This window comes from Sitophilus oryzae, unplaced genomic scaffold, assembly GCF_002938485.1.
Source record: "Sitophilus oryzae breed Bouriz unplaced genomic scaffold, Soryzae_2.0 scaffold_1977_pilon_pilon, whole genome shotgun sequence".
NCBI classification, from domain to species: Eukaryota; Metazoa; Arthropoda; class Insecta; order Coleoptera; family Curculionidae; genus Sitophilus; species Sitophilus oryzae.
The window spans coordinates 1,575,627-1,589,639 of NW_022146698.1; the positions used below are offsets into that span (position 1 = coordinate 1,575,627).

At 34.2% G+C, this 14,013-nt stretch overlaps 1 protein-coding gene across 1 annotated transcript; it reads right to left on the bottom strand.

Annotated features, from left to right (window-relative positions):
- Positions 1 to 7,324: 7,324 nt before the first annotated feature.
- On the bottom strand, positions 7,325 to 8,290 carry LOC115883765 (uncharacterized protein K02A2.6-like). The gene has a single exon (XM_030902175.1). It carries the CDS (start codon positions 8,288 to 8,290, stop codon positions 7,325 to 7,327), a length of 966 nt encoding a protein of 321 aa, XP_030758035.1.
- Positions 8,291 to 14,013: the final 5,723 nt, after the last annotated feature.

The following is a 14,013-nucleotide window of genomic DNA, read 5'->3' on the forward strand; positions in this document are numbered from 1 at the left end:
CAATTGCTGAATATTGCATTTCACAATGCGAACCGTATTATTTTATTGTGTGTTTATTTTGTTCTGTGTTTCATGATGTCCGAAGTTAAAGTGACTGGAGAGCAAAAAACTATTATAATTAGTTTTATGGAAGATCATCCAGACTTTGCTACTGGTAAGCTTCTTGGACCCGATGGCCGTAAAACAAGAGCTGCATTGTGGGAAGTAGTGACTACACAATTAAATTCTTGTGAAGGGCCAAAGAAATCTACCACAAAGTGGCAAAGAGTGAGTAGTACAATTTATTTTTTATATTTTGGAAATGTACTTATTTAGAGGTTTTTCAGGTATGGATAGATCTGAAATCGGATATGGATAAATTTGATAAAACAAAAAGAAAAGCTTCCGATATTAAAAAAATTCACAGATTTTGCAACATGCGCAACCATCATAGGCGTATTGAAAATACCAGATACAAGTCGGCGGTTGTCGGCAATCACCTGTTTTTTTACATTTTATATTATTCTGTGACGTCATTTGGAAGAGCTCAATAGAAATATAAAGAACTAAACCTTGTTTGGAAAGCAATTTGACATTCGTGACGTCACCACTCCGACAGTCTATGGTGCGTCCAGACCTGACGAGCCGAGCGCGAGACGAGAGCAAGACAAGAGCGAGACAAGAGCGAGACGAGAGCGAGACATTTTCTATTCCTAAGATTCAAGCCTGCCTCGCACTCAGACCAATTATCTCCTCAATTAATTACCCCAATGGAAAATTAGAAAACACTGTGCTTCATTTATGCATATAACAAATCTAACCCTTTTACATTGATGATTTGTTTGAAAGGTACAGAATGTTGTGTATGAAAATACTAGTATCTATTTAATAAGATTTATTTGCTGTCACTTTTTATATACATATAATGGATCTCACTCATTTCGTAAAATAACTGGGAATTATATAATAAATATGTTTTCAAGTGATCTGCATTTAAAGGTTCTCTTTCAATAGTTTATCTATACTTTACTTATAATTTATTAGAAACTGACATACCACCCTTGGCATCAGCGACCCCAACATATGTTTCAGATGATGAAGCTTTTCAAACAGAGGAGGAAAAAACCCGTAAGGATGTTTTGTTTTTAAATGATTATATCAATTAATTATTTTCTTGTTATATTTAAAGCAAGTAGAAAGAAGAAAACTGCTGTCGAGGAATATTTCCAAAAGGTTTCGACTCTTTCGGAAACTTTAAATAGCACAATGGAGTCCATACTGGAAAGGCTAGATACTAGAAAATAATATAGTCAATGAAATGGTATAGAAAACCTACCAGTAGTGGTAGATACATTAACTACCATATCCAGACCACCTCTACACGAATGAAACTGGGCCTCGTCGGTGCTCTCGGTGACAGGGTCTCTCGTCTCTCACACCCTACAGGGGGCTCTATTGAGAATCTCTAGGTCCCGCGCCGGGGGATCCGCGAGATTCCCCGGCGGCTCTCAAAATGTCGCAATTTTTTTTTAAACTTTCAAAGTTAAATAACTCGGTTATTTTCAATCTATTTTAAAAATGGTAAAGAGAAAATATGTTTCTTTTGGCCAGATCTACCACCCCTTAAAATATCTGCACTCATTTCTGGGACACCCTGTATATATATATGTAAAGTGATTTTATTTCTTATAAAATAAAAATACATATTTTTGTAACTCACACTACCTAAGCTCGAAGTAATCAGTTTCAATGTATGTAAACCTATTACTCTTTAATAATGAAAAAAAAAAAGAAAATAGCTAATATTAGTTTATTCCCGCATGCAATTTATAAGAATGTTTAAATTTTAACAAAAGCTTAAAATTAGATTTAAAAAAAATATATTTGGACAAATAACAATTTAAAATTCAATTTATATTTTATAACAAATTAATTACTTATTACATCAAATAATAAAAATAATATTATATTTAAGACAGATTTAAATATACAACTACTTTATTAGTAAAAAATACATAATAAACTTCCAAAAATTTAAACTTAAAAACCGCTGAAAATTTAAATAATTGATTTTTTTCCAGAAGGTATTGTTTCTTTTTATTAAATGTATGCTAATTGTTTAATAGTTTGTTTAGATTTAAATAAAATAAATTCTAATTGTTTACAGATGGCCACCAAAAAAATGTTGCGATGTCCAGAAAGCTCTATGACAAATGCTCTTAGTGCAGTAAGAAATGGTATGCCCGTTAAGACAGCATCAAAGACATTCAACGTTCCCAAAACGACATTGCTAAAAATAATAAAAAAAAATAAAATAAAAAAAAATTTATAAATAATTTAAGGGCATTAATCCGGAGTCTAGAAAAATGGGGCCTGCTACAATGTTTTCAAAAGTTGAAGAGGATCTCTTGTTACGTGGATAACATTTATGGTAAGAAGTGGGTTCCCGATTACTAAAGAAATGTTTTTATCCAGTGCCTCGAAACTAGCTGTTTGTTATTGTGAGCAGGCCTGACCGTTTTGTTTACAGTTCCATAGAGACGAGAGAAGAATTCGCGAAAATAATTGTCACGTTACGTAAAACAAAAAAGTTGATATTCCTTTATCAGGAGTGAATCAAAAAGTAACTCGCATCTCGCAAAGGGTTTTCACGAAAATAAAATCACGAGTTGAACAATTTCAAGCAAATCTTTCCTTTTTAGTAGTGCCAGCAATCACGGAGAAACTACCTTTGATTAAATTTGATTAATACAAAGTAAATTATCCATCTAATATTAAGTTAGCTGATGAAATGTTTCACGTACCTAAACAAATTGGTTTATTACTCGGAGTTAGTATATTTTATGAACTACTTAAAAACGGAAAAATATCATTGGGTAGTGAATTGCCAGTTTTGCAAGAAACACATTTAGGTTGGGTTTTTGCAGGGAGAATTGCATTGCCGAAAATTGTCAATCAAAACTCAGTTTGTAATTTATCTACAAAGATAACGAATAAAGATTTAAACGAAACTTTAAACAAATTCTGGACTATAGAAAATATACCAAATAAAACTTTTTTCTCAAAAGAGGAACAAATCTGCGAAGACATTTTTAGAGAAACAACAAAACGCGATAGTGAGGGTAGATTCATAGTACAGTATCCTTTTAAAGAAGAATGCGAAACCAAGTTAGGTGATTCAAAGTCAGTAGCTTTAAAAAGGTTTCATAATTTAGAAAAACGGTTTAGAAAAAATAATGATCTTGAAGTTCAATACAAAGATTTTATGGCCGAATACGAGAGCTTAGGACATATGCAATTTAAACATATTTTAGAACATTTAAATAATACAAAAATAAATCGCCACGTTCTTTTACCTCATAGAGTTGTTAAAATCACAGAATTGTCAAATATAAAGGATTGGAAACACGTAAAAAAGAAAACACAGGTAAATGCAGCTGATATAATATCATAATCTCACGAGGTTTAGGAATCCGAAACTTCGTTGAAAATATGATTTGTTTTAATGGATCAGAATTTTATATAACGAAACGCGAATACTAGATAATACTGAAATGAGTTTATACCCGGCGATTTAGACACATTACCCGAAATAAACATAGACGCAGTTTCTTTAAATTTAACTACCGAAACAAAATTAACGGAAAATATGCATACAGTTAAATTTGACATCTTTGAACGGTACTCAACTTTTTACAAATTAACGACGTGTCATGCCGAGTCGTCTTTTTTCAATTTGTGGAGTTGACTACGCGAGCCATACTTATTTACATTAAGGAGGGAAGATTACTCCGAAGTAAGGGGGGCTTATAAAGGTTTATATTTGTTTATTTGTGTGTTTTACCACTCATACTGTTCATATTGAACTAGTGATCATATTGAATATGATTTGAATCCAGATTGTTTTTTTAAAACGCGTTAAAACGATTTTATTCAAAACGTGGTAAGCCTAGTAATATCTATTCGGATAACGGTCTAAATTTTATAGGTGCAAAAAACTGTTTTCTGAAATTATATACTTTAATTAACGACAAAAAACATAACGAGACCGTATGCACGTGTTTGGCTAACGATCAGATCAACTGGCATTTTATACGAGCTCGCTCTGCTCACATGGGAGGTTTATGGGAAGCAGCAGTTAAGAGCACAAAATTCCACCTAAAACGCGTTCTTGGTAATACTTCTTTAAACTATGCAGATATGTACATGTTGTTAGTACAGATTGAAGCGTGTTTAAATTCGAGGCCTTTAACCCCGCTTTCTAATGATGCTAAAGACTACGATCCTTTAACCCCATCCCACTTCCTAATAGGCGAGTCTCTAGCAAGTTGCCCCGAAGTCGATTTTTTGGCGTGCAAATCATCACGCTTAGCGCTATATCAAAAACTTCAGCATTTCTGGAGCCGCTGGTCTCGAGAGTATTTGACCAATCTTCAGAATCGCTCCAAGTGGAAGAAAAACCAAGAAAATTTGAAGTTGGGAACGCTAGTTATGTTAGTTGAGGATAACCAACCCCCGCTACGATGGCCGATGGCTCGCATTGTAGAACTTCATCCTGGTGCAGATCAAATAGTTCGTGTTGTGTCCGTTCGTTTGTCCAATGGACATATTTCTAAAAGTTAATACCGAATAAGGAGTTCGTCTTTGTTCAAGTAAAAAAAAACAATTTAAGTTATACTTTGAAAAATAGATTTTTTAACGCGGGCGGCATGTTTGTTATTGTGAACAGGCCTGACCGTTTTGTTTACAGTTCCATAGAGACGAGAGAAGAATTCGCGAAAATAATTGTCACGTCACGTAAAACGGGCTCAATTTGCTGTTGTATTTTTTATCATTTTAATTGTAATAAATTAATTAAAAGTAGTGCCGCCGCAATCGTTATTTCCCTTGTATAAAGGGTGGTCCTTCGCAAGTTAAGAAACATAAACTAGCAAAAGAGCTTAAAAAGAAGTTTAAACATAATAATATGCCGGGGCGAAAGTGGTACGAAAGCTTTTTAGGTCGACATACCGAAATAAGCCTCAGGACTCCTCAAAATTTAACCATGAGTAGAACAAAATACAAATAAGAAGATGGTTTTTTGAAGTCTACGAGTTTTTTGAAGCTGATAATTTAACAACTGTCTTACAAGATCCTACTCGTATCTTTAATGCCGATGAGTCGGCTTTTTTTAAATCAAAAAGGAAATAAAGTTTTAACATCAAAGGGTGATAAGACAGTTTACGCAACTGTAAATAAAAGAAGTGCCGTACAGTACTTTTAAATGGAAATGCCACGGGAACTTTGGCTCCACCAGTGATAATTTTTCGCTATAAAAGAATTCCTTCCGACCTCTATGCAAGAGTACCAAGACATTGGGGAATAGGAGTTTCAGAGAATGGGTGGATAACCTAAGATACTTTTTATAGTTATATGATAAACGTCTTTTATCCTTGGGCCAAAGAAATTGTTACATTTCTCATAATATTTTTCGTAGACGAACATTCCTCACACTTGTTGGTGGCGTTATATCCAAATGCTATACATTTGTTACAACCAATGAATGTTGCAGTGTTTCGCACTTTAAAGTCTGGTTGGAAAGAGCAAGTCAGCGCATGGAGACTTCAAAATCAACATGAAATATTAAGACGACGAGATTTTGCCCCCCTATTAGAAGCTGCTATTAAAGATCGGGTAACTCCAGAGATCCTGCAAAACGGATTTAAAAAATGTGGACTCTATTCATGGGATCCCGAAGTAGTAAGCAATTTTGATGATCAAACTAATTCACCTAAACAATCTGAAGACGACGTACAGGCGACAAATATAGACAGACTTGCATTTATGGAATCTTTTATGGACCAAAAAGTACTTGAAAGTTTTGAAGGGCACCTATTTCAAGAACAGTGGAGTGGTCGAATAGAAGAATAGAAGAAATCATTGTTTGAAATTTGGAAGAAAATGAAACAAAGTTGCGGATTTACTACAAGGTCTATTGAAAACATTATAAAAGAAACAGAAATTTTATTTGAAGACGACATTAGTTATGAACTAATAAATGAAAATAACAATACAGATCCTGTTTGCAATAACGAAACAATTGGTAACGTGATCTGAACTGCTGAAAACAGTGAAAGCCCAACGATCACTAATGACATACCACATACATCCTTGTCACCTTCACGTTGTCCTGATCTGGATGACAAAATTGAGCTGCCTGATTTTAACCCAACTGTAATTCTGAGATTGTAAAGCAATCACTACCGAATTCCAAAACTAAAGTTAAGATTTTAGATATGAAAATTATTACGCCTATAAAACCCAACCTGTCATTTTTACAAAATCCTAAGTTTCCAATGAAGTGTTCCGTGGAATTAGTCAATACCACAGCCGGACCAAACGTCCCCAGTCCTTTTGAACGAGCGCTATTCTGGCCAGAACCAAAACCGGTGATAAATTAGAAATCTAAAGAAAAGATACCTAGTGTTGTAACAAGCCAAATGTGGCAAGAATATTGCAAGAAAAAAGTGAGGAAAAAGCCAAACTGAAAGCTAATAAATTGGAAAGAAAAAGAAAACTAGAAGCTAAGAAAAAAGACAATAATAACAAAATAAAAAGTTGGGGTAAATACACAAAGGGGGGGGGGGTTTCGTCGAAATTGACGAATCCGGAGCAAGCGATGAGAATAATGTGCCTTTAAGCAGAATACGAGAAAATTTAACTATGGAAAAACCAAAGCCGTTGGATTACGTGGTTGTCAAGTACTACGGAAAATACTTTCCGGGTAAAGTTACTGAAACTCGAAATAAAGAGTATCTTGTTTCCGCAACGGTTCAATGTAGAACATCAGGACGGCGCTGGCCTGATATTGAAGACCAAATCTGGTACGATGAACAGGACGTAGTAATGATGATACAACAACCTAAGCCGAAAAACTCGAGATGCATCTTCTTCGTAGAAGAAATGAAAGAGTTTACCGAATTCACCGAAAATTAGTTTAATGTAAATGTTTGATGTCGTTAAAGTTACCTATATAATATTGTTGTGTATGTAGTAAAAAAAAAAAATCTACGTATGTATTATTAAGAAAGGAACTCACGTTATTACTGCTTCATTTATTAACTAATTACTAAATTTAACATTTAACCATCTTAATAGCGATAAGTAAAAATAATCAGATGTGCTTGTGTCGATGCTGTTTTCTGGTCGGTAAGTCTGTTGCCTTCTTTTTCTTCCGTCACTCTTAGGGATGGGTACACTGAATTCATCAACACACATTACTGGTTGCATAACCCTAACACTCTCCCCGCATTATTTAAAATAATTCTACTCTTAACAAATATCAAAGAAATCAAGAAATCTACCCTTACAAATTTAATCGTTCATGCGGTTTAACGTTTCGTTTTGAGCGCCTTAGAATAGGATCTATCGACGGTGTGCATGACAAAAATTCCGGATCCCTTACTTCCACTGGCGTACTTGAATTATCTTCAGGCAAGTCAGTATCAATCTGATTTTTGTGATTATCTATTGGATCTTTATTTATTTGATCTTGGTGCATAAAAAGATATGGCTCCCAAGGCTCCGAACATTGATCCCTCCTACTACTGACCATCGGTGTATCGTTTCCAATTCCCCTTATCTGGTTTACATGCCTTCTCCATTCTAAACCGTCATCCATATTGACCAAATAATGCAACTTTCCTAGACATTTTATAATTTTACCAAATTCCCACTTTTCACCATGTATGTAATCCCTACATTCTACTCTCTCTCCCACCTGAAATTTCCTTTTCGGGTGAAAATCTGATTTATCCTCCAAGGTATTCCTGGGTTTTGCCAGTAAGTCTAGCCTTGTTCTCAATTCCCTGTTAAACATTAGGTATGCTGGACTTACTCCCGTAGTGGCATGCGGTGTTTTTCTATAATGCAAAAGGAATTTTGATAATTCTTTTTCCTTGTCATTCCCTTTTAACGCTCTTAAAGCCTGTTTAAAAGTTTGCACGTATCTTTCTGCCAATCCATTTGTTGCTGGATGATATGGTGCTGAAAATTTTTGAATGATACCATTTTCTTGCATAAACTTTTTAAATTCATAGCATGTAAAAGTTTGAGCATTATCAGATACTAGTACATATGGCAAACCAAAGCATGCAAATATTTTTCTTAAAACATTAATGGTCGTTTCAGCAGTCATGTTTTTCACAATATGTATTTCTGGCCACCTAGAATAAGCATCCACGAGTACCAGAAAATACATATTCATGAATGTTCCTGCAAAATCTATATGTACTCTCTCCATTGGAGCTGTTGGTTCATCCCATGGGTGCATAATCTTTGGTACATTATTCTTTAATTTATCACAGTCAACACAATTCTTACTATCAATTATATATCTTATATTTTCAATATCGTTTGCAATTCCAGGTTGTGACTCGCATGTAATTGTTCTAAGATCTTTTTCCTTAAACTCTTCGGTATTACTGCAACATCATTTCTGAAAATACAATCATTATAAATAGAAAATTCCCATTGTGGGATATTAAATCTATCCTGCGATTTAATTTCTGAACCTTCTTTCAATGCTTCTAGTAATGGGCTTGTTTCACAATTTTTTTTTATTTTACCAATCGAACGTACAACTAAAAAATAACAGATCTACCAAAAATTAGAATTTTATTCATACGTTTAGTACCTCAAAAGCACGTACAAACATCTATTGCACGAGAAAGGGGCGTGGCCAGCCGCTACGTCATAGCACCACAGGTCGGCTGGCGACCGCGCCTCGATACAATGCACAAGTCTGCTTTGCCCGATTACAGAAAGTGTATTTTAAATTTATAGTATAACGTAGTGTAGAACTAAAGTCTTTCTTTTATTCAATATTAGTGTAAAAAATAAGGAAACGTTGTGTAGTGCCAGAATGCACAAATACGAATAAAAATTCCCCAGAAAAACTATTTATTTCGTTACCGTCCGACATAAGACGAGAATGGCAGCATGCAATGTGAAGACATGATTTTGTCTCTGACAGAGGCACCAGTGTGACACAGTCATCACACTAATTTATACAGACTGGTACTAGCAAGGCGACTTCAAGAATAAAGTGCCTGATAAAGCCCACTATGTTGGAGCGAAACGTCGCATAAAAAAAAATCTTTTAATTTATTAAAAAAACCTCATACCCAAGAAAAAGTAAAAAAAAATATATATGGATATAATAATGTACATTATAATTTTTTGCATTAATTTTGTGCTCCGGTGTAATTTTTGCCACTACTTGTCATAGTGATTGCTGTTGTTTTAACTGCACATATTATCCAATGGCATTATTACCATAATTTTGTCTGCCGGATCTGTAAGAAAAAAGTACATATCTTACGTATCAGTTTTTACCTTAAAGTAGAAATATTTTTCTATATATTTATTGTATTACGTCTTTTCGCGGACCAACCTCGAACTAGTCCTAGTCAATCACATATCTTAAAATCAATTCAGTATTTGTCAGCTGTATATGAAACCACTGATTTTTTCTGCTTCGTGAATTTTTCGCGAAAATATTTATTAATAATTGATCAAAATTAATTTATTTTTGTTTTTTTTAAATTAAAATTTTTAAAATTTAAAAAATATCAAAAATAATTAAAAATAGTTTTCTACAAGCGTGTTAAAATGTTTTTCGCCACACTCCGATATATAATAATATTACTTTAAGGTACTAGTGCTTTAAAATTTACTTTAGTCATTAAAGGAAACAAAAAAATATATATTTGAGTAAAGTCTCTTATTTACTTGTACAATTATTATGTATTAATTCAATATTAATTATATTCATATTCTAACTTAATTATATTATTAATATAAACAATAAACAATTGTTAATTCAATAATTAGCCGAAAAGCCTCAAAATGCTAATTAATTGTGTTAATGTTACAAATAGCAGAAGATTGCATAGGTTAATTAAGAAAATGCATAGGTTGCCTTCTTTCATATAGGGTAAATAACCCTTTGATTTTTTTACCCTAGCGAGCCGCCACTGCTTTCCGATACAGATAGGTATTTAAGCAATAGAAAATATCTTAGAAGGAAAATATAATAGAAATTAAAAGGTTTACTTAGGTACCTTTGTAACTTTATTTCCTTCATTTCTGAACTAATAAACTCCTTATTTTTATTAAAATAATCCATTATCATAAAAATGTCCACTTCTGGGAGATTGCCCGAATCAGCTTTATTGAACCCTTCTCCTACCGAATGCATCTTGTGAAAATAAACCAACGAAATAGTCTAAATAACGATAAAATGACAAATCACATTAATTCAAACGGGGGTTTCCGTTACGAACTGATCGACGGCAAGTCGGGTGTAGTGGAACTACGTCACGAGGGGGCGTGGCCTCGTCTAGCCATTACAAACTTTAAGCTCTCATATCTCGAAAACGGCAAAAGATTTCGTTTTGAAATTTTAATGGTGCACTTATTATAATAAGTTGTATGCAAAAACGTTTAAAAAACAGAAATAGGATATGATGGAACAAACCTATTGTTTTAAACTATTGTCATTCTCTGTTTCTTTGCGTAATTCTGTCATTGTAACTGGTAATGTTTCTACCTGATCTATTTCAAATTGATCTGTAATATCTCGTAAAAATTCACTTGTACTTTTAATTGATAATCTTGACATAGCATCAGCATTCAAGTGTAATTTTGTATTTTTGTATTTAATGTCATAGCAAAAACTTTGTAGAAAAATAGCATAATTTTGCATTCTCATGGTAGTTAATGTTGATAAGTTTTTTTCTGGGGAAAATATCTGCACTAACGCTTTTTGATCAACATAAAGTGTAAAAGGTCTACCAAATAAATAATAGTAAAATTTTTTAACTCCAAAAATTATTGCATAAGCTTCTTTATCTATCTGGCTGTATTTTTGTTGTACTACTGTTAAGGGGTGAGAAGCAAATTGAATTGGCCTTTCTGATCCATCTGGATATAGATGCGATAATACTGCTCCTACTGCATAAGGACTTGCATCAGTTGCTAAAATTAATGGTAAGGTAGGATCAAAATATGCCAAGACTTTATCAGACATTATTTCTTCTTTAACCCTATTAAACGCATTTTCACATTTCTTTGTCCATCTAAAAGAAACACCATCCTTATATAAATCAATAAATTGTATATTGGATACAATACATCACTTAGATTTGGTAAAAACCTTGCATAATAATTGACTAGTCCAACAAAAGCTCTTATTTCATTCTTGTTTGTTGGAACTCTTGCATCTTGTATTACTTGTATTTTCTCTTTAGTTTTATGTATTCCATTCCTGTCAATAATATATCCACAGTATTCAATTTTGTCTGCTAAGAATGAACATTTCTCTTTATTTACTCGAATGTTATAGTTCTTTAATCTGTTCAAGACCATTTCCAGTCTTTCAAAATGAGTCTCATCATCTGGTCCTGTAATTTTAATGTCATCTAAAAATACTGATACCCCTGGGATATCTTTCAAAATATTTTCAATTGATCTTTGCCAGATGGCAGGTGCGCTAGCAATACCGTACATTAGTCTAGTACTTTTGTATAACCCTTTCGGTGTACTTAAGACAAGATATTTTCTGTCTTCTGGTCTTACCTCCATTTGTAAATATGCTTGGTGGAGATCTAATTTTGTAAATTTATTCCCACCAGCTAAAGAAGTAAACAAAGCTTCAATAGAAGGGAGTGGGTATTCGTCAATAATCAAATTTGCATTTAGAGTACAATTGAAAGCTCCGCAAATCCTTACCCTTCCATTTTCTTTCAAAACTGGCACTATCGGTGTCGCATATTCTGAACTGTCTACTTTTTCAAGAACACCTTCTTTTTCCAAAAGGTCTAACTCTTTTTCAACTTTTGGTAGTAAAGCATATGGTATTTTTCTTGCTTTCTGGAAATATGGTAAACAATTTTCTCTAACATTAAACTTGGCCTGAATACCCTCAATTTTTCCAATTTCTGCTCTAAAAATTGATTCATACTTTTGCAAAACTTTCTCTAGTCTAGAGTCTACAGAATAAACATTCTCTTCTGTCAGATAGGAGAAACCAATGTTCAACTGCCTCAGCCACTCTCTACCCAACAGGGCTTGTTTATTACTATGCACTACATATAAAACTAAATTTTTAAAAAAATAGAAAACAAATTTCTTGCAGTAGAGGTATATAATAAAATTATATAAGGATTCTTGCCATTTAACTGCTAATATAGAAATTTAATTCTACGCTGTGTTTGTCATAATGCGGATCAACCAGCTCTCACTACCGGTTTCGGAGCCCTACTCCATCATCAGGTGATCTTGGGAGATCCACAAAATGACAACCACAGCGCAGAGATAGTTAATTCCGACTTGTCGGAAAGTATCGGTTAGATATTAAGTCCCGAACGGAAGATAGCGGCCTGCGTGCAATGGTAGTACTTTCGTACCACCGAGGCGCAACTATCGATAGTAAAGGATGGTAAAAGGCTTTTTTTCAGGCAAGCCAAATTATAAAAATAGAAAACAAATTTCTTGCAGTAGAGGTATATAATAAAATTATATAAGGATTCTTGCCACTTAACTGCTAATATAGAATTTTAATTCTACGCTGTGTTTGTCATAATGCGGATCAACCTGCTCTCACTACCGGTTTCGGAGCCCTACTCCATCATCAGGTGAGCTTGGGAAGGGGGCTCTACTGCAAGAAATTTGTTTTCTATTTTTATAATTTGGCTTGCCTGAAAAAAAGCCTTTTACCATCCTTTTACTATCGATAGTTGCGCCTCGGTGGTACGAAAGTACTACCATTGCACGCAGGCCGCTATCTCCCGTTCGGGACTTAATATCTAACCAATACTTTCCGACAAGTCGGAATTAATTCATCTCTGCGCTATGGTTGTAATTTTGTGGATCTCCCAAGCTCACCTGATGATGGAGCTCCCGAAACCGGTAGTGAGAGCAGGTTGATCCGCATTATGACAAACACAGCGTAGAATTAAATTTCTATATTAGCAGTTAAGTGGGAAGAATCCTTATATAATTTTATTATATACCTCTACTGCAAGAAATTTGTTTTCTATTTTTATAATTTGGCTTGCCTGAAAGAAAGCCTTTTACCATCCTTTTACTATCGATAGTTGCGCCTCGGTGGTACGAAAGTACTACCATTGCACGCAGGCCGCTATCTCCCGTTCGGGACTTAATATCTAACCGATACTTTCCGACAAGTCGGAATTAACTATCTCTGCGCTGTGGTTGTCATTTTGTGGATCTCCCAAGCTCACCTGATGATGGAGTAGGGCTCCGAAACCGGTAGTGAGAGCAGGTTGATCCGCATTATGACAAACACAGCGTAGAATTAAATTTCTATATTAGCAGTTAAGTGGCAAGAATCCTAAATTTTTATTTATATCACCATATTGAACATTTACCTGTGCCAGACCAGCAACTTTGATTGGTTGCTGACTATAGCTAGTTAATTTTATATTTGTAGGTTGTAATTTAATATTAGGAAATAATCTTTTAAACTCTTTGTAATTTATTAAAGAAACTGCCGCACCTGAGTCCAATTCAAATATTACCTTAACATTATTTACCTTTACTGTTTGTGTAAATTTTTATCTGTACTTCAACTGTTCTGTATTATGAATATTCAGTACTTCATCTACCTGCTCAATTCGTGTTGAATTTCCATCCGTAGTCTTTCTCATGCACACCCTCGCCAAATGCCCCTTCTTCTTACATTTGTGGCAACTGATATCTTTTAATTTACAAACATTTGCTAAGTGGTTTTGTGAACCACACCTAAAACATTTAAGAGAGGTTTGTGTATTTGTATTATTAGTAAATTTATTTGTAACTTTACGTCCCTGGTGTGCTGTTGATGATCCAGGTTTGGAAAATCCCTGCCGCTTCTGTTGAACACTATTGACTGCTGCGGTACCGGTGCTGTGGAGCTGAGCTGCATCCCTGGCTGAAACCTCCATACTTGTCGCTATCTTCACCGCTCTTTCGATTGTCAGATTCTTCTGT